The sequence below is a fragment of the Halichoerus grypus genome, chromosome 13 (genome assembly GCF_964656455.1).
Source record: "Halichoerus grypus chromosome 13, mHalGry1.hap1.1, whole genome shotgun sequence".
Taxonomy (NCBI): Eukaryota; Metazoa; Chordata; class Mammalia; order Carnivora; family Phocidae; genus Halichoerus; species Halichoerus grypus.
In genome coordinates this window covers 70,996,685-71,023,722 of record NC_135724.1, presented here as the reverse complement: position 1 = coordinate 71,023,722, position 27,038 = coordinate 70,996,685, and the positions used below count along the sequence as shown (strand labels likewise).

General features: G+C 41.4%; 3 protein-coding genes and 1 pseudogene across 3 annotated transcripts; all 4 read right to left on the bottom strand.

The window, feature by feature from the left end:
* Nucleotides 1-221: 221 nt before the first annotated feature.
* On the bottom strand, nucleotides 222-1,978 carry LOC118545884 (leucine-rich repeat-containing protein 37A2-like). The gene has a single exon (XM_078060111.1). It carries the CDS (start codon nucleotides 1,224-1,226, stop codon nucleotides 222-224), a length of 1,005 nt encoding a protein of 334 aa, XP_077916237.1. The 5' UTR covers nucleotides 1,227-1,978.
* LOC144379755 (uncharacterized) lies at nucleotides 1,463-2,864 on the bottom strand. The gene is made up of 2 exons (XM_078060110.1): nucleotides 1,899-2,864; nucleotides 1,463-1,594 (listed from the first exon to the last, which is right to left on the bottom strand). The coding sequence occupies exons 1-2, from the start codon at nucleotides 2,862-2,864 to the stop codon at nucleotides 1,463-1,465; spliced, it is 1,098 nt and encodes a 365-aa protein (XP_077916236.1).
* Nucleotides 2,865-4,271: 1,407 nt separating this feature from the next.
* On the bottom strand, nucleotides 4,272-6,564 carry LOC144379754 (uncharacterized). The gene is made up of 2 exons (XM_078060109.1): nucleotides 6,478-6,564; nucleotides 4,272-5,918 (listed from the first exon to the last, which is right to left on the bottom strand). Exons 1-2 carry the CDS (start codon nucleotides 6,562-6,564, stop codon nucleotides 4,272-4,274), a joined length of 1,734 nt encoding a protein of 577 aa, XP_077916235.1.
* Nucleotides 6,561-27,038, bottom strand: part of LOC118545882 (leucine-rich repeat-containing protein 37A3-like) — a 32,604-nt pseudogene continuing 12,126 nt past the window's right edge.

Sequence of the window (27,038 nt, the reverse complement as noted above, 5' to 3'; positions counted from 1 at the left end):
AAAAAACTGGGTAAGAAAAAGGAATAAAGACAATTGCAAGTAAAAGATTGGAGAAGGGGGAACAATAGCAAAGAGCAAAACAAAGATAAGGGACAGTTGACAAAGAAAAGGTAAAAACAAAGTCAACATGGGTTGGGGAGATGAGGAAGGCCCAGGAAGACCTGGAAGAAAAGGCTGCCGTGGCAAGGAGGAGGCAGAGAACAAATGAGGAAAGGCAATTCTTACAAGATGGCGAAGGTGCCGTTGTAGGGGCTGGGCTCTGGCAGCGGCACTCTGTGGAGCCTCTGCTTTGCGCTGAAACCAGGACACGACAGCGTCTCATCTTTGCAGATACAGAGCTCACATATGTGGATGTTCGTGGTAGCGTTCTCTTCTGGTTGCTCAGTTAAAGTTGCGTAGGCCTTTTCTGGGGTATATTTTACAAGAGGCAGCCCTGAATGCACAGTGGGTCGTTGGGGGAAAAACTGTCTCAGACGACTCTGGGTCGCTGGGGGAGAAACTGTCTCAGATGACTCTGGTTGCGGACGTACAGTAATTTTCAGGTCCACGGGTGGAGCAGTGACTTTAGTCAGCTTTGGATATTGACTCTGAACCTGTTCTGGATGGGCAAGTGTCACCTCAAGGTCCTTTGGAGGAGGAGCTATAGTCTTCTTCATGGTTGTAGAATGTGTAGGCTCTGTAATAGGTTCTGGAGTAATGGTAAGCCCCAAGCCCACATGATGAAATGTGGTACTGGGTGATGCCGGATGCTGACCTTGATCCTTACTTGGAGTTGGAGCTGTCGCCTCCTGATGGAACGGATATTGAACTACAACTTCCTTAGGTGGCTCTGGAGGCTGAGTTGGGATCTCTTGCATGGTTGGAGAAGGTTCAACCTCCATATTGGATCCTGCAGTTACAGTAATTTCCAGGTCCATAGGTGGAACCAATACTTCAGTCAGGTTTGGATGTTGACTCTGAACCTGTTCTGGATGGGCAAGTGTCACCTCAAGGTCCTTTGGAGGAGGAGCTGTAGTCTTCTTCGTGGTTGTAGAATGTGCAGCCTCCATAATAGGTTCTGGAGTAATGGTAAGCCCCAAGCCCACATGATGAAATGTGGTGCTGGATGACGCTGGATGCTGACCTTGATCCTTACTTGGAGTTGGAGCTGTCGCCTCCTGATGGAATGGATATTGAACTACAACCTCCTTAGGTGGCTCTGGAGGCTGAGTTGGGGTCTCTTGCATGGTTGGAGAAGTTTCGGTCTCTGTAGTAGGTTCTGGAGTTATGATAAGCCCCAGGTCCAAAGGTTTAACCGTGACTTTATTTAAGGTTGGATGCTGAACCCGAACCTGCTCTCACTGTGGAAATGTCACCTCAAGGTCCTTTGGAGGAGTTGTAGTCTGCTGCAGGGTTGTAGACTGTTTAACCTCTGTAGTAGATTCTGGAGTTATGGTAAGCTCCAGGTCCAAAGGTTGAACTGTCACATCTGGTGACCACCGATGCTGAGCTTGATCCTGACGTGGTGTTGGAACTGCTGCCTCTTGATATACGGGAGGTTGACATACAAGTTCCTTAGGCGGCTCTGGATGCTGATGTGGGGTCTCATGCATGGCTGGAGAAGGTTCAACCTCGGTAGTAGATTCTGGAGTTATGGTAAGTTCCAGGTCCAAAGGTTTAACTGTGACTTTATTTAAGGTTGGACGGTGAGACTGAACCTGCTCTGAATGTGCAAGTGTCACCTCAAGGTCTTTTGGAGGAGATGTAGTCTTTTTCAGGGGTGTAAAATGTTCAACTTCTGTAGTGGGTTCTGGACTTACAATAAGCTCCAGGTCCAAAGGTTGAACTGTTACCTTGGGTGATGATGGATGCTGAGCTTGATATTGACCTGGTGTCTGAACAATCTCCTCCTGACATACTGGAGATTGAGCTACAACAACCTCCTTAGGTGGCTCTGGAGGCTGAATTGGGGTTCCCTGCGTAGGTAGAGAAAGTTCAATCTCCTTAGTAAATTCTGGAGTCATGGTAAGCCCCGGGTCCAAAGGTTGAACTGTGACTTCAGCCAAAGTTGGATGCTGAGTCTGAACCTGCTCTAGGTGTGCAAATGTCACTTCGAGGTCCTTTGGAGGAGCTATAGTTTTCTTCAGGGCTGTAGAATGTTCGACCTCTGTAGTGGGTTCTGGAGTTACGGTAAGCTCCAGGTCTAAAGGTTGAACTGTGACTTCAGTCAAATTTGGTTGCTGAGCCTGAACGTGCTCTGGATGTGGAAGTGTCAGCTCGGGGTCCTCTGGAAGAGATAGAGTCTGCTGCAGGGCCGTGGAATGCTCAGCCTCTGTAGTAGGTTCTGGAGTTACAGTAAGCTCCAGGTCAACAGGTTTAACAGTGGCACTGGGCAAGTTTGAATGCTGAGCTTGCTCTTGTCCTAGAGGTGGAACTGTCACCTCATTATGGACTGGAGGTTGTGCTACAACCTCCTTAGGTGGTTCTGGAGGCTGAGCTGGAGCCTCCTGCTGGGTTGGAGAAGGTTCTACCTCCTTAAGGGGCTCTAGAGGTAGAGATGGGGCTTCTTGCAGGACTGGAGAGGATCCTACCTTCTCAGGAGACTGTGGAAGGTGAGAATGAGTCTCTTGAGAGACTGGAAAAGGTTCTACTTTGTCAGGGAGTTCTAGAGGCTGAGCTGGGGTTTCTTGCTGGGCTGGAGATGGTTCTACCTTCTGAGGGGGCTCTGAAGGCTGAGCTGGGGCCTCTGGCTGTGTGGGAGAAGATTCCACCTCCTTAGGGGGCTCAGGAGATATAGCTGGGGCCTGCTGGGGGACAGGGGACTGAGCTGGGGCCTCCTGCTGTGTGGGAGATAGTTCTACCTCCTCAGGGGGTTCAGGAGACATAGCTGGGGCCTGCTGGGGGACAGGGGACTGAGCTGGGGTCTCCTGCTGGGTTGGAGAAGATTCTGCCTCATTAGGGGGCTCTAAAGGCTGAGCTGGGGCTTCCTGCTGGGCTGGAGATGGTTTTAGCTTCTCAGGGGGCTCTGAAGGCTGAGTTGGGGCCTCCGGCTGTGTGGAAGGTTCTACCTCCTTAGGGGGCTCAGGAGATATAGCTGGGGCCTGCTGGTGAACTGGAGACTGAGCTAGGGCCTCCTCCTGGGTTGGAAAAGGTTCTGCCTCATTAGGGGACTCTGAAGGCTGAGCTGGGGCTTCCTGCTGGGCTGGAGATGGTACTACCTTCTCAGGAGGCTCTGAAGGCTGAGCTGGGGACTCCGGCTGGGTGGGAGAAGGTTCCACTTCCTTAGGGGGCTCAGGAGATATAGCTGGGGCCTGCTGGGGGACAGGGGACTGAGCTGGGGCCTCCTGCTGGGTTGGAGAAGGTTCCACTTCCTTAGGGGCTCAGGAGATATAGCTGGGGCCTGTTGGTGAACTGGAGACTGAGCTAGGGCCTCCTGCTGGGTTGAAGATTCTGCCTCATTAGGAGGCTCTAAAGGCTGAGCTGGGGCTTCCTGCTGGACTGGGGATGGTTCTACCTTCTCAGGGGGCTCTGGAAGCTGAGATGGGGACTCCAGCTGTGTGGGAAAAGGTTCTACCTCCTTAGGGGGCTCAGGAGATATAGCTAGGGCCTGCTGGGGGACAGGAGACTGAGCTGGAGCCCCCTGCTGGGTTGGAGGTTTGACCTCCTCAGTGGGCTTTGGAGGATGAGCTGAGACTGCATGTTCACTTGCAGATGGTTCAATCTCCTTAGGGGGCTCTGATGGCTCAGCTAAGACCTCCTGTTGGCTTGAAGCAGGTTCTACCTCGTTAGGAGGGTCTGGAGTCTGAGCTATGAGCTCCTGTTGGCCTGGAAGAGATTCATCTTTGGGGATCTCTGGAGACTGGGAAAGAGGCTTGAACTGGATTGGAGAAAATTCAATCTGCTCAGGGGGAACTGGAGCCTGAGCAGGGACCTTCTGCTGCACTGGAGAATGTTCAACCTTAGTTGGCACTGGAGTTATGGAAGCCTCCAGATCTACAGGTTTAACTGTGATACTGGGCAACATTGGATGCTGAGCTTGACCGGGACCTAGAGGTGAGAATGTCACCTCATGATGTACTGGAGCCTGAGATACAATATCTGTAGAGGACTCTGGAGGCTGAGCTGAGTGCTCATACTGAACTGGAGAAGGCCCGATCCCCTCACTGGGCTTTGGATGTTGAGCTGGGACCGCATGCTGGACTAGAGAAGGTTCTACACCCACAACAGGCACTTGAGACAGAGCTGGGCTCCACTGCTGGCTTGGAGGAAGCTCAATTTCCTCAGGAAGATCTTCAGGCTGAATTGGACTTGACTGGAAAAGGTTCAAAATTTTCAGGGGGTGCTGGATGCTGACCTGGGACCTCCTGCTGGATTGGAGAAGGTTCCAACTGCTCAGGGAACACTGCAGACTGAGCTGAGGCCTCTTGTTGGGGTAGAAAAGTTTCAACCTCATTAGGGGACTCTGGAGTTATGGTAAGTGCCAGATCCACAGGTTTAACAGTGACACTGGGCAACAGCAGAAGCTGAGTTTGACTCTGACCTAGAGGAGAAACTGTTACCATATGATGCTCTGGAGAGGAAGCTGGGACCTCCTCCTGTTGGGTTGGAGAAGGTTCAACCTCACCAGAAGGCTCTGGATGCTGAGCTGTGGCTTCCTGCTGGGTGGCAGAAGGGTTAACTTCCTCAGAGGTCTGTAGTTGCTGACTTGGGGCCTCCTGATGGCTTGCAGGTTTAACCTCCCCAAGGGGATTTGGATGCTGAACTGTGGCCTCTGACTGGGCTGGAGAAGGCTCAATCCCCTCAAGAGACTCTGGATACTGAGTTGGGGTCTCTGGTTGGGTTGGAAAAGGCTCACCCTCCTCTGGGACCTGAGGGTGCTGAGCTGGGGACTCCTCCTGGGTTGTAGGTTTGATCCCCTCAGAGGTCTGTAGGTGCTGAGCTGGGGCTTCTTGTTGGGTTGGAGAAGGTGCAACCTGCTCAGATGTCTGTGGATCCTCACCCTGGCTCTCCTCCTGGGTTGAAGATTCACCCTTCTCAGGGGTGTGTGGAAATTGAGCTGGAGCCTCCTCCTGGGATGGAGATGGTTTTCCTTCCTCAGGGGCTTGTGGATGCTGGACTGGGGCCTCCTGCTGCGTTGAAGGTTTAAGTTTCTCAGGAGTCTGTGGATGATGACCCTGGCTCTCCTCCTGTATTGAGGAAGGTTCAGCCTCTACAGGGGTCTGTGGAAGCTGAGCTGGGGCCTCCTGCTGGGCTGGAAGATGTTCACCCTCTTCCTGGGTCTCTGGAGGTTTGGCCAGGGCCTCCTCCTGGGTTGAAGATGGTTCACCCTCGGGGCCCTGTGATTGCTGAGCCAGGGCCTCCTGTTGGGTTGTGGGAGGTTTAACTTCTCCAGGATACTCGGGATGCTGAACTGACGTTTCCTGCTGTGTTGGAGGTTTCTCCTGTGTGGTAGATTCTGGGGATTCAATTGGAGTCTCCTGTTGAACTGGCAAAGGTTCAGCTTCCTCAGGGGACTGTGGAGGCAGAGTTGGGGCTTCATGCTGGGTTGCAAATGGTTCCACGTTAAGGGGCACAGAGGGCTGAGCTGCAGCCTCCTGCTGAACTGGCAAAGGTTCACCCACCTCTGTAATGGGTTCTGGTGTTATAGTAACCTGCACATCTGCAGGTTTAACACTGACATTGGGCAGGTTTAAATGTTGAACATGATGGTGACCTGGAGGCGAAACGGTCACCTCATGATGCCCTAAAGGTTGAGCTGGGTGCTCCTGCTGGGTTGGAGAAGGTTCCACCTCCCCAGAAGGCAGCTCTGGAGGCTGAGCTGGTTGTTCTTGCAGGGTTGCTGAAGATTCTATCTCTCCCAGAGACTGAGCTGGGGTCTCCTGCTGGGTTGAAGATTCTGCCTCATTAGGGAGCTCTGCAGGCTGAGCTGAGGTCTCCTCCTGGGTTGAGGAAGGTTCAGCTTCTCCAAAAGGCTCTGGAAGCGGACCTGGGGGCTCCTACTGAGCTGGAGAATGTTCTGCCTCTTCAGGATTCTCTGGGGGCTGAGCTGGGATCTCTTGCTGAGTCAGAGAAAGTTCAAATTCCTCACTAGGCTCAGAAAGCAGAGCTGGTGTTTCCTGTACGCTTGGAGGCTTAGCTTCCTCAGGAGGCTCTGAAGGCTGAGCTGGGGTCTCCTGCTGAATTAGAAAAGGTTCAAACCCCTCAGGAGACTCAGAAGGCTGAGCTGGTTGCTGCTCACTTGAAGGCTCAACCGCCTCTGGAGGCTTAGCTGAGGTCTCTTGCTGGGTTGGAGAAGGTTCTGCTTCCTCAGTGTGCTCAAGAGGCTGAGGTGGAGCCTCCTGCTGGGCTGTAGAAGATTCAACCTCCTTAGCCGGCTCTGGAGTTACAGAAAGTTCCACATGTGCAGATTTATGTGTAACACTGGAAAACCTTAAATAAGTTGGATAGTGGCTTATAGGTTGAGTTCAGAGCCCCCTGAGCTTAGGAGCAAGAGGGCACGAAGCAGTAAAGACCAGCCTCCTCGGGATGCTCTGCTGGCCGACCCAGACTAGGAGCCCCCCGGCCTATGTGCTTGGGTGCTTTCATGGCACGTCCTCAACTGACTCAAAGTCCAGATCCCATGTTTTAGGAGTTTTCCTCACCTCGCTGGATTCCTGCCCTTTCTGTTCACTCTGGACTTCTGTGCTCTCATTGATGTAGTTCTCAGTCTTCCATTGGTCCGTATCCCACTCTGCCTTGGACACCTTTACTTCTTGCTGCTCACTGAGAAGCTTCATCAGGAGGCCTGTTCTGGAGATGAGCTTGGCACAGGCCAGTTGCACGTGGGTCTCAGAGCAGTCCATTTTCAAAGTCCGGATAATGTGAGAAATGAGCCTTCTCACGTCGTTGTTCGGGATGAGGGACCGTAGCTGCTGGTTTAGCTGAATTTCAAATAGGTCACCTGGGGCTGAGAGCTTCGACACAGTGAAGCCTGTGGGCTTCGGGGGCAATTCAGTGCCCACACTGTGGTTTATCCATCGTGGTTCATTGGTTTGTTTAACAGTTGGCATAAAGTTGTCTGTGGTGGCCACAGAATATGCACTGGAAATACCTTATGGTTCCTGAATGCAGGGAGGGTTTGTTCTGGCACAGTCATGTTTCTTGTAGAAATAGGTTTCTCAAAAACATTCTGTGCAGTAGTGTTTTCTACAGTAGTGTTTTCTCTAAAAGGTTCTGAAAGAGTAAATAATTCTGGAAAAGGATTTTCCTGAGAACTCAGTTCTCCTGAAGATGAAAAAGCCTCCTGTGAAGGGGAATTTATGAGGCTCCTGATGGCGGAGAACGGAGGCCTCTTTGCAAGCATCAGCCTATTACTGATAGGACTTTCCTTTCTGGATTTTCGACTCAGCTTGGCCTTGGGTGCTCTGTGGACCACACGCGAGCGAGTTTTATGAAAGAGGTACTTTTTTCTGGAATGTGAGACTGGTTTAGAAGCCTTCATATTCCTAACTCTAGCATTTGCATCCTCTAAAAACAAAAATGGTGTCGGTTAAGTCTTTTGATTTGTTTTTCACCTCAGGTAGGGATTTTGGAGCAGTGGAGGCAGAAGGCCTGCCCAAGATGTATTGTTTCAGGAAAGAATTGTGCTCCTTTGTGAATGAAGGCTCTACTGAAGGAGTCTCCCACTAATTTCCTGGGCCTCTGCGCCATGTGAAGCTGCTCCAGCTCCCTTGGGGAAGGTCTGCTGAGCCTTCTTTCTTTGGCCATATTCTCCACAAATGGCTGGGCATTCTGTTTCCCCCGGTTTCTCTGATGGCGCATTTTTTAGAGGTACCTTTTCCGTAGGCCCTTTGGGCCCGTGACAACCTTCTTTACTCTCAGAAACTTCTTCCCTACACTCTCAGCCTTGGTGAGGCTCTTTTCCTGTGCTTGGGCAGTTTCCAATTTCTTTGGAAAGATTTGACGTTTGAATTTGGGACCGAAAAGGCCGGAATGTATAAGCATGGCAGTTTTTTCTTTCTTTTTCACCTCATCAATTTTTCTTGAATTTCTGCATCTAACAAATTGTCTAGAAAATGGAGTTTCCTCAGTTTATTTTTGTAAGTTGAATTGTTGGATCCAGGTTTAAGAAAAGGGTTCCCTGTGTTGTTTGTCAAGGGACCCATGGGCTTGTCTCCATCTTGCACATTTGAAAACAGAAGTTTAATGAATGGTAATAACGTTGATTCTACATCTTCTAGATTTCCCTCTGAGAAATAAGGCAATATATAATTCAGCGCACTAATAACATCACTTTCATCATTAAAGTCTAGCTGCTCATTCATAAAGGCTAAACTGAAGCGATTTTTGTCTGAGGATGGCTTCTCTGGCTCAATTATCAGCTCAGTACTGGTGCTCTTCTTCCGGGATTTCAATACCTTCATGAATGATCCTTCTGCATTCCTTACAGATACTTCTTCATCTGTCAACAAAAAAGAGACTAGTTTTGATAATGAAAGACTGATAGTACAGCTTTTTGTCAGTCCACAGTCATACATCCCAAATAAATTAAGAATCAACAAATATTTGAGTACCATTTAGAGAGGAGACAAACTCAAACTTGAATCTATGATTGGCAACAACAAAAGGAGAAAAGGGTATTTTTTGAAAAAGCAGCTATTTACTCAGAACCTTCCATGGTGTGAATAACTGTATTTGGGATTATTCCATGGGTTCCCCAAGGCTCGATTGTGCAGTACTCAAAAAAAGTCAAGGCTGGAAGACACTCAGCTAAACTGTGTGCAGATCTAATGTGACTCCTGGCATTCATATACCCCACCCTGTCCTGCTTCAGATGCTTCCTCCTTTCACTCTTCAGCATGCTTGTGTTCTTGCTGCCATCACAGATGCCCATGACAACACCCACTGTTAGCAGGTCCTCATCTGGACATGCCCTCTCTACCCACCCACCCATTCCTTTGCTTGGTCCCTGCTCCCATATATTGCAGCTCACATAACATAAGCTCTAAACAGAAAAAAACCCACTATGTCCACCCTGGCTCTTTGCTTAAATTTGGGCAGGGATCTGGGGTCTAGGTTAAGAGATGACCCAGGTGTGAGAGACATGTCAATGTGGAATGTTCAATAAATCAATGGAATGATACTTGAGGTTTTAAAATGCACAAGGGATAAAGAATCTTTTGCCAGATGCCTACTTCACTTTCATTTCTAGTATTTCCAGCTTTATTTAGGGAACTGTCCAGAGCTTCCAACTACCTGAAGGTCAAGTGTACAGCTTGTGTAGACTGCACAGCATTGTGCTGCTGGGCTTCTTTTCCAGAAGAATTGGAAGTATCTTTAGTGGTGGTGGTGAGGGTCAGAGGAGGTCACGAGAAAGGAGGAGCAACAGGCTTGCAGAGAGTGCAAAATGAGACACTTGAGTGCTAGGCTACAGCACTTAACACCTCTGATCACAGTTTTCCTCACCTGTAAAAGGAGATTCAACATGCCTCTTCTGTCCACCTCTAAGGGAGAAGGGAGTAATATAACTGGTAAAAAATTGTTTTGAAAAATAAGCAACACTGTACTTACAGAAGTAGCAAAGTATTATTTCTGATGTACCCTAGATCATTGATAAGGACCCGTATTCCATCTATCCAAGTGCAAAAGCACATTTTGGAAGTCATCAAGTTAGTGCCAATAAAACATAGTATACAGAAAAATACTTAAAAGCACCTGAGTGTTTTTGGACAGAAAGCTTAAGATTCAGAACGAGTTCAGAGTTGGACAATCCAAGAATAGAATAGCCCTCTCTATCCATTAGAAGGTAGCAGCTTCTGGTTAGGGAACAGAAAGTCTCAGCCTCTGAATAAAACTTTTTTATAAATCAGCATTACTTTTACTCTTATAATATATTGTAAAAATAAACAAAATAAACAAAAATGTACCTTTACCTGTCCTATAAGACAAAGGGCACCTGAGATCTAATGCATATAAAATCAGTTTACAGGGGCGCCTGGGTGGCTCGGTTGGTTAAGCGACTGCCTTCGGCTCAGGTCATGATCCTGGGGTCCTGGGATCGAGCCCCGCATCAGGCTCCCTGCTCAGCCGGAAGCCTGCTTCTCCCTCTCCCACTCCCCCTACTTGTGTTCCCCCTCACGCTGTCTCTCTCTCTCTCTGCCAATTAAATAAATAAATAAAATATTTTAAAAAATCAGTTTACAAACTGTGATGCACTATATGAACAAGTTTTCATTTGGGGGTAATTAATTTAATAACATGACTGAGAATCTGACTTTTAACAAAGGAATAGTTCTTAGAAATTTAGAGATTTGAGGAGTGTTTGGGTGGCTCAAGCATACAACTCTTGGTTTTGGCTCAGGTCATGATCTCAAGGTCATGGGATCGAGCCCCGTGTTGGGCTCCACACTGAGCGGGGAGTCTGCTTGAGATTCTCTCCCTCTGCCCCTCCCTCGACTCACGTACTCTCTCTCTCTCAAATAAATAAATAAATCTTTTTTTAAAAAAGAGAGATTTAGGGATTTGACTCTGAATGAATAAAAATAATGCAATGACATCATTAGTTAAAAATTTTATCATTGCGGGGCACCTGGGTGGCTCAGTCGTTAAGCGTCTGCCTTTGGCTCAGGTCATGATCCCAGGGTCCTGGGATCGAGCCCCCCATCGGGCTCCCTGCTCTGCCAGGAGCCTGCTTCTCCCTCTCCCACTCCGCCTGCTTGTGTTCCCTCTCTAGCTGTCTCTCTCTCTCTCTGTCAAATAAATAAAATAAAATCTTAAAAAAAAAATTTATCATTGTTGATTAAAAATAAAAAAACATAAATAAAATAAAAATTAAAAAATTTATCATGAGGCAATTCAGACTCACCACAATGTGTGGCATTTGTCAGACATTCACTGTCACAATGCAGCTTGACTGTCTTGCAGACAACCTCAATATTATTTTTGAATTGGCAGCGACAGCAGGCCATATGGCTAGGTAAAATCCTATAAATGGAAACACAGAGAATTAAATTAGTGCTAAAGGAGTTACTTGAGTAGGCATGCCAAGGGCATCACAGGGCTGTGCAAAAAGGAATTCTTGAGGCATATGGCCTGGATGTTTGGGCAGGGACCAGTTGGCCAATTGCTGCTCTTGAATATTGTAAATAAATAGAAGGACAGAGGTGTCCAACAGAAAGGTAAGGATGGTAGGGGGTATGGTATGCCTAGAATAAGATAAAGATGAGAACTGGGTGACACTGATCTGTAGTTTAGTTCAGAAGTATCTCCTTCCAACCCAAAAGTCTCACTTTGGGTTGAGAGCACACAGGAAGAGGGTAGATTTCTAAGAAGAGTCTGAATAAGTCTGAAATATGACCCATACTGAAGATAGAAAGCAATCAATCAAAACTGACCCAAAATCTACACAGATATTACAATTAGCAGACAAGGACATTTAAAAAGTTGTTGTAACTGGGGTGCCTGGGTGGCGCAATCATTTAAACATCTGACTCTTGGTTTCAGCTCAGGTCATGATCTCAGGGTCATGAGATCAAGCCCCACACTGGGCTCCTAGCTCAGCGTGGAGTCTGCTTGAGATCCTCTCTCCCTCTCCCTCTGCCCCACCCGCTCATGCTCTCTCTCTCTCAAATAAATAAATCTTTTTAAAAAAGTTATAACTGTATTTCATATGTTAAAAAAACCCAGACTAAAAAACCCATGCCTCTACTTAACTCAGTGAGTTGTACAACAACTTCAAGTGGCCTCATATATGTGTACTTAGAGTGAATGAAGGAGAGGAAATATAAGAAATTTTGAAAAAATAATAGCCTAAAATTTTCCAAACAGGCAAACCCAATAAACCCACAAATCCGAGAAGGTCAATAAACTCTAAGCACAAGAAACATAGACAATGGGGGCGCCTAGGTGGCTCAGTCATTAAGCGTCTGCCTTCGGCTCAGGTCATGATCCCAGGGTCCTGGGATCGAGCCCCGCATCGGGCTCCCTGTTTGGCGGGAAGCCTGCTTCTCCCTTTCCCACTCCCCCTGCTTGTGTTCCCTCTCTCGCTGTGTCTCTCTCTGTCAAATAAATAAATAAAAATCTTAAAAAAAAAAAAAGAAACATGGACAAAACTACATGAAGGCACATCATAATCAAACTGCTCAAAACCATCAATAAAGAGAACATCTTAAAAGCAGCCAAAGGAAAAAAAAAACACACACAACATATAGAGAAACAAAGATAATAATGACAACATATTTCTTGTTGGAAATAATGGAACTCAGTCTTTAAAGCAGTGAAGAGGAGAGGGGACCCAACAACTATCAAGCTAATATTCTATATTCAGATCTTTCAAAAACAAAAGCAAAACAAAGACTATCTGAGGCATGCAAAAGCTGAAAGAATTCATCACTAGTAGACTTACACCGTAGAAATGCTAAAGGAAATATTTTTAAGCGGAAGGAAAATGATACCACATGGAAATGTGGATCCACCTAAAAGAATGAGGAACAGTAGAACTGGTAACTACATAGGTAAATATATAAGATTTTTCTTACTATTTAAATATCCAAATACAATGTGATTTCACTTATATGTAGAATCTTTAAAAAAAGACAAATGAACAAACAACAACAAAAAAGAGAGAAACACACTCATAAATATGGAGAACAAACTGGTGGTTGCTAAAGCAGAGAGGGTGGGGATATGGTCAAAATAGGTGAAAAGGATTAAGAGGTACAAACTTCCAGTTATAAAATAAATCAGTCACCAGATGAAAAGTATAATGTAGGGAATACAGTCAATAATACTGTAATACACTTATTGTGGTGAGCATTTCAAAATGTATATAATTGTTGAATCACTATGTTGTACATCTGAAACTAATTTAATATTACATCAACTATACTTCAATAAGAGAGTTAACTTATTGGTTAAACAAAAAACATAATATGGTGTGATGTTTATAAGTAAAAGTAGGGGCGCCTGGGTGGCTCAGTCGTTAAGCGTCTGCCTTCGGCTCAGGTCATGATCCCAGGGACCTGGGATCAAGCCCCGCGTCGGGCTCCCTGCTCAGCGGGAAGCCTGCTTCTCCCTCTCCCACTCCCCCTGCTTGTGTTCCCTCTCTGGCTGTCTCTCTCTATCAAATAAATAAATGAAATCTTTATTAAAAAAAAAAATGTAAAATGTATGAAAACAATAGCACAAAGGCCAGGAGGGGAAAAACGGAAGTATACTGTGTATTGTAAGGTTCTTATACCAATCACGAAATCATATAATATAATTTGAAGATAGACTGTGATAAGTTAAAGATGAACACTACAAACCATTAAGCAACTACTAAAATAACAAAACCTGAGTTGTAACTAGTCAACAAATAAAATAATAAAATGTACTCAGTCAATCCAAAAGCAGGAAGAAAAAGAAAAAAAAAAACGAAACAAAGAACAGATGGGACACATAGAAAATATTAGACAGTAGCTTTAAATGTAATCATATAAATAATTACATTAAATATAAATGGTATCATCACCCTAATTAAAAGATAGAGTTGTCACACCAGATAAAAAAGCACAAGCCAAAACTACATGCTGTCTACAAGAATGATCTTCAACAGAAAGATACAAGTAGGGGAAAAGTATGGAAAAAATTATGCTATGCTAACACTAATCAAAATAGACCCTGAGTGGTTATATTACTATAAGACAAAGTCAATTTCAGCAAAGAATATTACCAAGGATAAAGGAGGTTATTCCATCATGTTAGAAATGTCAACTAATAAAAAAGACATAACCTAAATATTTATGCATCTGATAAAAGAACTTCAAAATATATTAAGGAGAATGGCAAAGAGAAACAAATACATACACAATTATAGTTGGAGATTTCAATACCCCTGTCTCAATAATTGACAGAAAAAAAATATAAAAAATCAGTAAAGATATAGCAGACTTGAACACTATCAACCTACTTGATCTAATTGATATTTATAGATCACTCCACCCAAAATCAGAATACACGTTTTTTTCAAGTAGACACAAAATATTTACCAAAATAGACCATATTCTCATCTAGTGCCAGAATACATGGATATAAAACAACTCAATACATTTAAAAGGATTTCAGTTATTCAACAGATGTTCTGTGACCACAATGGAATTCAATTAGAAATTAACAGATTTGAAAAATCCCCAAATATTTGGAAACTAAACAATACATTTCTAAGTAACCCTGTGGGTAAAATAAAGCAAAAGGGAAATTAAGAACTATTTTTTTTACTGACTGAAATTGAAAACATGTCAACATGTTGCTAACACAGTGTTCAGCTTCCCCAGCGTCCACTTTTAAGAAACTAGAAAAAGAAAATTAATCACTGAGTAAGGAGAAGAAATAGCATAATAAAGATCAAGGCAGAAATAAAATGGAAAACAGAAAAATAGAGAGGTCAGTGAAATGAAAAGACAGTTTTTAGAGAAGGTAAATAAAATTGATATACCTCTAGCCATATTGATCAAGAAAAGACAAGAGAAGACACAAATTATCAATAACAGAAACGAGAGGGGTGACATCAATACAAATTCTACACATATTAAAAGGATAATAAGGGAATATTATAAACTAATTCATGTCAATCAATTCAAAATGAAATGGACAGAGTCCTTAAAGACATAAACTACTCAAAAATAAATATGTAACTTAAATAGCACTATTAAAGAAATAGAGTGTGTAGTTTACAACCTTCCCACATAGAAAGCTTCAAACACACATGCTTCACTGGTGAATTCTACCAAACATTTAAGGAAGAAATAATGCCAATTCTACACAAACTCTACCAGAGAATTGAAGAGAAGGGAAAACTTCCCAACTCATTTTTAAGGCCAACTTTTGCTTTATCAAAACTAGACAAAGACATTACAAGAAAAGAAAGCAACAGACCAATATCTCTCATGAGCACAGATGCAAAATTCTAAACAAAATTTTACTATATCAAATCTAACAATATATAAAAAGATGCTAGCTACATTATGAAGTGGGGTTTATCTCAGGATTGCAAGATTGGTTTAATATTTGAAAATCAATGTAATTTACCCAAGCTAATAAACTAAAAAAATTATACAATCATTGTAATAGATGGAGAAAAAGTATCTGACAAATCTAACATCCATTCCTGATTACAAATTAAAAAAAAAAGAAGCCCTTGGCAAACTGATGGAAGGAAACTTCATCTTGATAAGAGACTTCTACATAAAAAACCCGAACATCATATTTAATAGTGAAAGACACATGCTTTCTCTCCAAGATCAGGACAAAGGAAAGGAAGTCTTCTCTCATTACTTTTATTTGATAGTGCACTGAAGGTTCCAGTCAGTGCAATACAGCAAGAAAAAGAAATAAAAGGTATTCAAAATGGAAAGGAAGAAGCCAAACTATCTTTATTTGCAGATAAAATGATTATCTATGCAGAAAACCTGATGGAATCTATAAAAAGGTTACTAGAACTAATAAATGAGTTTATCAAGTTTGCAGGAAAAAGATCAATATATAAAAAATTAATTTATCTCTAATACCTAACAATAAACAATTAGAAATTGAAATTTTAAAAAATATTACTTATAATAGCATCAAAAGTGTAAAATACTTAGAAAAGTCTGAAAAGATGTAAAAGGCTTACACACTGAAAACTATAAAATATTCCTGGGAAAAATTAAAGAACACCTAAATAAATGAAGAGACATAAAGTGTTCATGGATCAGAAGATTCAATATTGTTAAGATGTCAATTCTCCCCAAATTGATTTACAGATAAAAATCCCACCAGACTTGTCTGTAGAAATTGGCAAGCTAATGCTAAAATTCATATGGAAATGTAAAGCTCCTAGAATAGCCAAACAGCTTTGAAAAAGAAGACAAAATTGGAGGACTAACACTACCAGATTACAAGACTTATGAAGCTACACTTTCAAGACTTTGTGATATTAGTATAAATTTAGACAAACAGATCAAAGAAACAGAATAGAAAGTCCAGAAGGAAAGAGATATGAACAACTTATTTTCAGGTTCCAAGGCAGTTGAGTGGAGAAAGGATAGTCTTTCCAACAAATGGTGCTGGAACAACTGGATATCCATATGCAAAAAAGCAAACATCAATCCAAACCATATGCAGAAATGAACTCAAATTGGTTCAAAGATCCAAATATAAAACCTAAAACTATAAACGTCTCAAAGAAAACACAGGAGACCTTGTGTTGGGCAAGATTTCTTAAGATATGACACCATAAGGATAGCCTACAAAAAAAAAATGGATAAATTGGACACCATCAAAATTAAGAATTTCTATCTTGCAAAAGACACTCTTAAGAGAATGAAAATACGAGCTACAAAATGGGAGAAAATACTTAGTAAATTACATAGTTGATAGAGGACTTGTTTCCAGAATAGATAAAGAACTCTCAAAATTCAATAATAATATAGCCGAAAGACAAATAAGCATATGAAAAGATATCTGACATCATTAATTATAAAGGAAATGCAAATAAAAGCCACAGAGATGCCACTATACACCTATTAAACTGTCTAAAATTAAAAACACTTACTATAGCAAGTATTAGCAAAAATGGGAAGAAAATGGAAACCTCATACATTGCTGGTGGGAATGTAAAATGGTACAACCACTGTGGAAAATAATTTTTTAAAAACTTAAACACACACTTACCATATGAACCAGCCATCCACTTCCAGGTATTTACCCCAAGAGAAATGGAAGTATGTATCCATACAAAGACGTGTACGTACACACACAGAAGCTTTATTTTTAATAGCCGAAAATTGGAACAAATCAAATGTTCATCAATGGTGAGCAGATAAATTGTGGCATATCCATATAATGGAATATTATTCAGCAATAAAAATGAATTATTGATATACATAACAACATGGATGAATCAAAATAATTATGATGAATGAAAGAAGCCAGTTAGAAAAGAGTACTTACCACATGATTCCATTTATATAACATTCTAGAAAATGCAAACTAATTTTTTGTAACAGAAAGCAGATCTATGAGTACTACCCAAAGCAATCTACAGATTTAATACAATCCCTATCAAAATTCCAATAGCATTTTTCACAGAACTAGAACAAACCATCATAAAATTTGTATGAACCACAAAAGACCCTGAATAACCAAAGCAATCTTGAAAAAGAGAAACAAAACTGGAGATGTCACAATTCCACAATTCAAGTTATATTACATAGCTGTAGTAATCAAAACAGTATGGTACTGGCACAAAAACAGACACATAGATCAATGGAACAGAATAGGAAGCCCAGAAGCAAACTTACAATTATATGGTCAATTAATCTTTGACAAAGGAAGCAAGAATATGCAATGAGAAAGACAGTCTCTTCAAAAAATGTTGTTGGGAAAACTGGACAACTATGTGCAAGAGAATGAAACTGGACCACTTTCTTACACCATATCCAAAAGTAAACTCAAAATGGATTAAGGACCTAAATAAATGTGAGACCGAAAACCATAAAAATCCTAGAAGAGAGCACAGGCAGTAATTTCTCTGAGATTGGCTTTAACAACATCTTTCTAAATATGTCTCCTGAGGCAAGGGGAACAAAAGCAAAAGTAAACTATTGGGACTACATCAAAATAAAAAGCTTCTGCATAGTAAAGGAAACAATCAACAAAACTAAAAGACAACCTACTGAATGGGAGAAGATATTTGCAAGTGACATATTCAATAAAGGTTTAGTATCCAAAATATATAAAGAATTTATACAACTCAACACCAAAAAACCCCCCAAATAATCCAATTTAAAATGGGCAGAAGACATGAACAGACATTTCTCCAAAGAGGACACACAGAGGCACCTGGGTGGTTCAGTCGATTAAACGTTCGCCTTCAGCTCAGGTCATGATCTCAGGGTCCTGGAATCGAGCCCCACATAGTGCTCCCTGCTCAGTGGGGAGTCTGCTTCTCCCTCTCCCTCTGCCTCTCCCCCCGCTTGTGCTCTCTCCCAAATAAACAAATAAAATCTTTTTTTTTTTTAAAGAAGACCTACAGATGGGGCCAACAGACACATGAAAAGATGCTCAACATCACTCATCATCAGGAAAATGCAAATCAAAACCACAATGAGATATCAACCTCACATCTGTCAGAATGGCTAAAATAAAAAACACAAACAACAAATTCTAGTGAGGATATGGAGAAATAGGAACCTTATGCACTGTTGGTGGGAACGCAAACTGATGCAGCCACTGAGGAAGACAGTATGGAGGTTCCTCACAAAATTAAAAATAGAACTACTCTATGATCCAGTAATTGTACTTCTGGGTATTTAACCAAAGAATACAAAAACACTAATTCAAAGGGATACATGCACCTCTCTGTTTATTGCAGCATTATTTATAATAGCCAAATTATGGAAATAACCTAAGTGTCCATTGATAGATAAATGGATAAAGAAGAGATTCATATATATAAATTATGGAATATTATTCAGCCATAAAAAAGAATGAACTCTTGCCATCTGCAACAACATGGATGGAGCTAGAGAGTACAATGTAAGTGAAGTAAGTCAGTCAGAGAAAGTCAAATACCATATGATTTCACTCATATGTGAAATTTAAGAAACAAAAAAAATGAGCAAAGAGAAAAAAAGAGCAAGAAAGAGAGAGACGAATCGAGAAAGAGAGAGACAAATCAAGGAACAGACTCTTAATTATAGGGAACAAACTGATGGAGACCAGAGAGGACAGGGGGTGGGAGGATAGGTGAAATAGGTGAGTGCATCAAAATTTAAAAATTAAAAACTTCTGGTCTTCAGAGATAGAACAGAATGAAGACAAACCACAACCTGGGAGAAATTTGCTGAACACCTATCTGAGAGAAAGGACTTTTTCCAGAATATAGAACATACTCTTAAAACTCAATAGTATGTATCCAATTAAAAAATGGATTTGGGGGTGCCAGGGTGGCTCAGTCTGTTGAGTGTCCGACTCTTGATTTTGGCTCAGGTTATGGTTTCAGGCTTGTGGGATTGAGCCCTGAGTCAGGCTCCATGCTTGGCGGGGAGTCTGCTTGAGATTCTCTCTCTCTATCTCCTTCAGCCTCTCCCCCCACCACACTCACTCACTCTCTCTCTCTTTGTCTAAGATAAATAAATAAATCTTAAAAAAAAAAAGAAAAGGAAAAGGAAAAATGGATTTGAAGGACACATCATTTAAAAAGGTATCTGTACATGGGGTGCCTGGGTGGCTCAGTGGTTAAAGCAGCTGCCTTTGACTCAGGTCATGATCCCAGGATCCTGGGATCGAGCCCCGCATTGCGCTCCCTGGTCAGTGGGAAGCCTGCTTCCCCTCTCACACTCCCCTTGCTTCTGTTCCCTCTCTCGCTGTCTCTCTCTCTGTCAAATATATAAATAAAAATCTTTAAAAAAAAAATAAACTGGTTCTCCTGCAATTAAAAAAAAAAAGGTATCTGTACATGAATAGACACTCAACATCATGAGCTATTAGAGAAATGCAACTTAAAGCCACAATGAGATACAGCCTACATACATACCTATAAGAAAGTCTAAAAAAATTTTTTTAACTGAAATACAAGGTGAAGATCTCATACACTGCTGGTTGGAATGCAAACAGGTACATCCATTTTAAAAACAGCTAAGCAGTTTTTTTGTGTGTTTTTTGTTTGTTTGTTTGTTTCTTTTTTTAGAGAGAGCACACACGTGGGTGCATATGAGCCGGGGGTGGGGAGGTGCAGGGAGAGGAATAGGGAGAGAGAGGATCTTAAGCAGGCTCCACATTCAGCGTGGACCCCAACTGGGAGATTGATCTCACGACCCTGAGATCATGATCTAAGCCAATATCAAGAGTCGAACACTTAACCGACTGACCCACCCAGGTGCCCCCAGGTAAGCGGTTTCTTAAAAAGTTAAATATACACTTAGCATATGATGTAGCAATCCTACCATTAAGTATTTTACCTCCCCCAAAATGAAAACATATGCTCATGCAAAGACCTGCATGTGACTGCTTTTAGCAGATTTATTCATAATAGACAAAAAACTAAGAACAACTCAAATGTCCATTAACTGATGAATGCATAAACAGACTGGTGTATCCATACAACTGGAATACTACTCAGCAATAAAAAGGAATGAATTGCATGCACTACTGGGTATTTACCCCAAAGATACAAAAGTAGGGACCCGAAAGGCTACGTGCACCCCGATGTTTATAGCAGCAATGTCTACAATAGCCAAACTGTGGAAAGAGCCAAGATGTCCATCAACAGATGAATGGATAAAGAAGATGTGGTATATATATACAATGGAATATTATGCAGCCATCAAAAGGAATAAGATCTTGCCATTTGCAACGACGTGGATGGAACTGGAGGGTATTATGCTGAGCGAAATAAGTCAAACAGAGAAAGACATGTATCATATGACCTCACTGATATGAGGAATTCTTAATCTCAGGAAACAAACTGAGGGTTGCTGGAGTGGGGGGTGGGGTGGGAGGGATGGGGTGACTGGGTGATGGACACTGGGGAGGGTATGTGTTCTGGTAAGCGCTGTGAACTGTGCAAGACTGTTGAATCTCAGATCTGTACCTCTGAAACAAATAATGCAATATATGTTAAGAAAGAAAAAAAGAAGAAGAAGAATGTAGCAGGAGGGGAAGAATGAAGGGGGGGAAATCGGAGGGGGAGAAGAACCATGAGAGACGATGGACTCTGAAAAACAAACTGAGGGTTCTAGAGGGGAGGGGGTTGGGAGGATGGGTTAGCCTGGTGATGGGTATTGAGGAGGGCACGTTCTGCATGGAGCACTGGGTGTTATGCACAAACAATGAATCATGGAACACTATATCTAAAACTAATGATGTTATGTAGGGGGATTAACATAACAATAAAAAAAAATTAAAAAAAAAAAAAAAAAAAAAGGAATGAATTGCAGATAGATGCAACAACCTTGATGAATCTCAAAAGGATTATGCTGAGTGAGAGGAGCCAATCACAAAAGACTACATACTGTATGATTTCATTTATAAGACATGGTGGAAAAGGCAAAACTATAGGGACAAAAATGAGGCTGGTGGCTGCCAGGGGCTGATGGTGGGAAAAGGGGATTGACTGCAAACAAAAATGTTCTAGATCTCAAATGTGGTGGTGGTTACGTAGCTATATGTTTGCCAAAACTCATCAAACTGTATACTTAAAAAGAGTAAATTTTATTAAATGAAAATTATACCTCAATAAATCTGACTTAAGAAAAGAATCAAACACACATAAACAACTAAGTGAAAATAAACATAAGAAAAATCAACTTACAGTTTTTCCAATTCAAGGGTCATCATGAGGATGCTCTCAATTGTTGGAAGTGACACCTGTGTTGTTCCCATGTCTCTGAAGGAGAAAGTCCAAACATGAATGATACCAAAGACAAAAATTCTATACTTAAAAAGAGACTTAACAACATGTGATTAGTTAAATTCCATCAAGCCAGCTCGAGTTAACTTGCTATGGACAATAATTTCAGAGAACTTTTATTGAAGAAATTTAAATTTATGTGCATCATCAAATTTATCACCTTGGTGATGAACAGGACAATCTCTTTTAACCATTATCCTACTTCTCATTCTCAATTGCATCCACCTCTCTTGATTAATCATTTTTTGAAAATAATGTACATCTTATTCCACTTTGCTTTTTGAGACAAATGATATTTCTACATACACGATAAATGATACTTCTGCATACATCTGCATGTTCCATATCTGTATGTGTTCTTCAATACTGCTTTCTTCCTCTGCAGGCTGTCTTGCCCATATACATTGTTTCTTTGCCAATAATTCTTATTTCAATAACCCAGTTAAAATTTAAATTATGACTTTTTAACCAAAATGCAAAATACTTAATCTTTCAAAAACAGCAGAAATCATCTCATGAGCCATGAGATTGTTGTAATACTTACAAATATTTTAATGCCGGCAATTTAAAAAGATACGAATCTTCAACAGTTGTCAGAGGGTTACGATTGAGAATTCTGAAAAATGCAATGGAATTAAAATTATCTGCATTTTCAATAACTACCATGAAAGTTTATGTTCATTTTTTTGGGATGGGACTGGAAGGTTAAAAGTAATCATTTTCTGCCTTTGCCTATAAATCTGTAAAGCAGTCTTCCTTTGGGAACTACCCAGGTCTCTGAATGATAAAGTGGGAAAGAGAAAAAACATTTTTTTTAAGTGGACGGCAAAGAAAAACTATGCCAAAGAACTTTTCAGGTTGAAAACCCCAGAAGTGACTACACTAGTAAGAAGCCCTGGCTCTGTAGGAAATACCATTTCTCGTGTCCTCCATGATTTAAGGTGTTTTTGTCTTATCTCTAGAAATTTAAAAAATTCCACAGTTTAAACCACGCAGTGAAAGACAAAAAGAGGACCAATTCCTCAGTTTTGGAGCCAAACAATAGGGGCTAAATGTAGGAGGAACTGGTGAAAGCTATACTCCCGCCACATGTTCCGTGTATCCTTGTATCACAGCCTTTGTCATGGCATGTAATCACCTGTTTCCTTGTCAGTCTCCTGGACTGTCGGCTCCTTGAGGGCAGGGACCATACTTGATTGTCATTGTCCCTGTGCCTGACATAGTGCTTGTTATTTACTAGTTTTTTAATGAATGTTTGTCGAATAAATAAATAACATTTTTTCATTCTTTGACACAAGTTTTTATTCCAAAATGTTGAATACATTCTCTTCTCAATGCTTTAAAAACAAAAAAGGTAAAAGAAATAGGAAGAAAGAAAAGAAAATCTTCCTTGAGGTTGACTATACTCAAGAATCATTACTGTACTTTTGCCAAATATTAGAAAGAGAATCATCACAACCAATACTATTGGACTGTAAGGCATCTGTGATCAGCATTTCACATTTAATCCTCACAATAACCTTATGTGATAGATATGATCATTACCCCGTTTTACAAATGAGGAAACTGAGGTACAGAGAGGTTATGTAATTTGTCCTAGATTGTCAAGAGAGTCAGAAGCAGAGCTGGAATTTGAAATCAGTTTTGACCTCAAAGCCTGTGTTTAACTCGTATGAAGAAAAGGGGATTTCAAAATAGCTGTTACCTTAAACTTAACTTTGAGAGCACTAAATATAGAAATACTTTGTTGAACTTCATCTCTCCATCTGGGAGAGCTTCTCTGAGAAATACATTTTCTATTTTTATTCCTTTTCTCTAATCATCTCACATGATTAAGTGTTTAATTAGCCAATGGTCATTGAGACTTTAGAGATTTAAAAAACCATGTTATAGGCAAATCAGCTAAAATGGGAAAGTGAGGACATCTGAAAATTCATCTCTCATAAAAGCAACAACAACAATGACAAAAACTGGCAAAAATGGTCAGAATTAACTTTGTTAGAAGTTTGGAAAATTTAACCAATGGGCTTGCAGCAACCCAGAGAGCATTTATTAAATAAAAACTAATTTCTGTAAGAACAGTGAGCTCTGTTGTTTTAACTTGTCCTAGACCTCTGCTCTCTATCCTGATGGTCGCCTTGAAAAATAGCCCACATCCCAGGGGAGCAAAATGGAGCTGGAGTTCCTTAAAGCCTCATTTTCTTTTTTTAAATTTTATTATGTTATGTTAGTCACCATACAATACATCATTGGTTTTTGATGTGGTGATCCACGATCCATCATTTTCGTATAACACCCAGTGCTCCATGCAGTACGTGCCCTCCTTAATACCCATCACCGGGCTAACCAATCCCCCCTCCCCCCTCCCCTCTAAAACCCTGTTTGTTTCTCAGAGTCCATAGTCTCTCATGGTTCATCTCTCCCTCCAATTCCCCCCCACCCCCATTTTTCCCTTCCTTCTCCTAATGTCCTCCATGTTATTCCTTATGTTCCACAAATAAGTGAAACCATATGATAATTGACTTTCTCTGCTTGACTTATTTCACTTAGCATAATCTCCTCCAGTCCCATCCATGTTGATGTAAAAGTTGGGTATTCATCTTTTCTGATGGCTGAGTAATATTCCTTTTTTTTTTTTTAAAGATTTTATTTATTTATTTGACACAGAGAGAGATAGTGAGAGCAGGAACACAAGCAGGGGGAGTTGGGAGAGGGAGAAGCAGGCTTCCTGCCGAGCAGGGAGCCCGATGTGGGACTTGATCCCAGGACCCTGGGATCATGACCTGAGCCGAAGGCAGACGCTTAACGACTGAGCCACCCAGGTGCCCGGCTGAGTAATATTCCATTGTATATATGGACCACATCTTCTTTATCCATTCATCTGTTGAAGGGCATCTCGGCATTTTCCACAGTTTGGCTCTTTTAAAGCCTCATTTTCAAAGAACTGTCATTGTTTTACCTGTATAGTGGGTTCCCTGGAAAACCTCGCTTGAAAAGCTTGTCTTTGACCTCACTGAGAGCTGCACAATGCTAAAAGCCTCTTCTTCTCAAGGGGCATTTTTAAAAAACAATTACAGGTAAATGTTTTATCCTGGTGGTCGTGTGAGGCAATGGATTAACAGGCGGGACAAAAAAATAGCCTAACCAAAAATCTTAAAAGGAAAAAGCTGAGAAATAAGATGTCCACAGAGACTTTGAAATGTTTCAACATATTCCTGGGAAACCAGAAGACCACAAGACATAGTCCTAGGAATGTAGGAAAAAACTTAGCACTAATACATGGGGTCAGCAAGGTTGCAGGATACAAGATCAATGTGTAAAAATTAGCTGTATTTCTATACACTAGCAATGAGTAGTCCAAAATGAAATTAAGAAAACAATTCCATGTATAACAATATTAAAAAGAATAAAATACTTAGGAAAAAATTAACCAAAGAAGTACAAGACTACACTGAAAACTATAAAACATTGTTGAAAGAAATTAAAGAACATCAAAATAAATGGAAAGATACACCACGTTCATGGATTAGAAGAAAATATTGTTAAAATGGCACTATGCCCCAAACTGAACTATGGTTTCAGCACATTCCCTATCCAAATCGCAGCTGACTTCTTTCCAGAAATTGGCAAGGTTATTCTAAAATTCATACGTCAAATCAAGGGACCCAGAATAGCCAAAACAATCTTGATAAGGAAGAACAAAGTGGAAAGACTCATGTGCCCTGGTTTCAAAACCCAATTCAAAGCTACAGTAATCATAGTGGGATACTGGCATAAGAATAGACATATAGGGGCACCTGGGTGGCTCAGTCGTTAAGCGTCTGCCTTCGGCTCAGGTCATGATCCCAGGGTCCTGGGATCGAGCCCCGCATCGGGCTCCCTGCTCAGCGGAAAGCCTGCTTCTCCTTCTCCCACTCCCCCTGCTTGTGTTCCCTCTCTCGCTGTGTCTCTCTGTCAAATAAATAAATAAAATCTTTAAAAAAAAAAAGAATAGACATATAAATCGATGGAACAGAACTGACTGTCCAGGAATAAATACTCACATTTATGGTCTATTAATTTTCAACAAGGATGCCAAAACAATTCATTGTGGGAAGACTGGTCTCTTCAAGTGGTGCTGGGACAACTGTATACCCACATACAGAATAATGTAGTTGGATTCTTACACTTCATACCATATATAAAAATTAACTCGAAATGGACCAACTACCTAAATGCAAGAGCTCAAGTTATAAAACTAGGAATCTTTCTGACCTTGGATCAAGCAACAGCTTCTTCGACATGACACCAAAAGCACAAGTAACCAAAGGAAAAATAAATAAATTGGACTTTATAAAAAAACAGACTTTTGTGCTTCAAAGGACATTATCACAAAAGTGAAAGACAACTCACAGAATGGGAGAGAACATTTACAAATCATATGTCTGATAAAAGTCTAGTATGCAGAATATCCAGAATATAAAGAACTCTTACAACTCAATAAAAAGACAAATAATCAAATTTTTAAATGGGCAAAGGATTTGAAGAGATGTTTCTCCAAAGAAAATACACAAATGGCCAATAAGCACATGAAAAGATGTTTGATGTCTTAAGTCATTAGGCAAGTACAAATCAAGGCTATAATGAGATATTACTTTACACTAAGATGGCTATAACCAAACAAACAGACAACGATAAGTGGTAGCAAGATTATGGAGAAACTGGAACCTTCATACATATAAAATGGTGTAGTCACCTGTGGAAAACAGTTTGGCAGTTCCTCAAAAGGGTTAAACATACAGTTACCACATCACCCAGCAATTCCACTTCTAGGTATGTACCCAAGAGAATTAAAAACATGTGTCCACACAAAAACTTGTATGTGAATACTCATAGCAGCATTATTGATAATAGCCAAAAAGTGGAAACAATCCAAATGTCTCATAACTGAGGAATGAACAAAATGTGATGTATGTATACAAGGGAATATTATCCAGCCTTAAAAACGAATGAAGTACTGAGACATGCTACAACATGGATAAACCTCGAAGCTAACATGCTGTGTGAAAGAAGCTAGACACACATTTCTATGAAATGTCCAGAATGGGCAAATCTACAGGGACAGAAGGTAAATTAGTTGTTGCCAGGGCCTGGGAGGAAGGGAGAATGGGGAGTCACAGGTGATGGGTATGGTATTTCTTTTCGGGGCTGATGGAAATACCCTGGCATTAATGCTGACTATTGTCTGTCAAAGTATACCATTGGACTGTATACTTTATAATGTTGTATATTATATTATGTGGATTATATCTCCATTAAAAAAAAGAACCATATTGTGATAAATAGAGCACCAGTTGTCAGAAGACCAAATATGTTGGTAGGTGGAGAAAAGAGGAGTAAAGACTCAGACTCTTCCACAACGGAGGTCAGAGGGTGCCAATGGTGAGGCTGGGAGCCATGCTTTTTCTGGGCGGGGGTGGGGGTTGGGGGGGCAGCGGGGGTGGTGGTGGGGGTGGGGGGGTGGGGGGTGGGAAGAACCATGCATTTTTGTTCTTGCCTTGGAAACTCCCCTAGTCTTCTTATTCTAGCCCATTCTCCTAGATTTTTTTCAGTACCATTAACATGTTGGATTTGTAACACTAGTTATAAAGAGGAAGAATGTGAGTGTCAC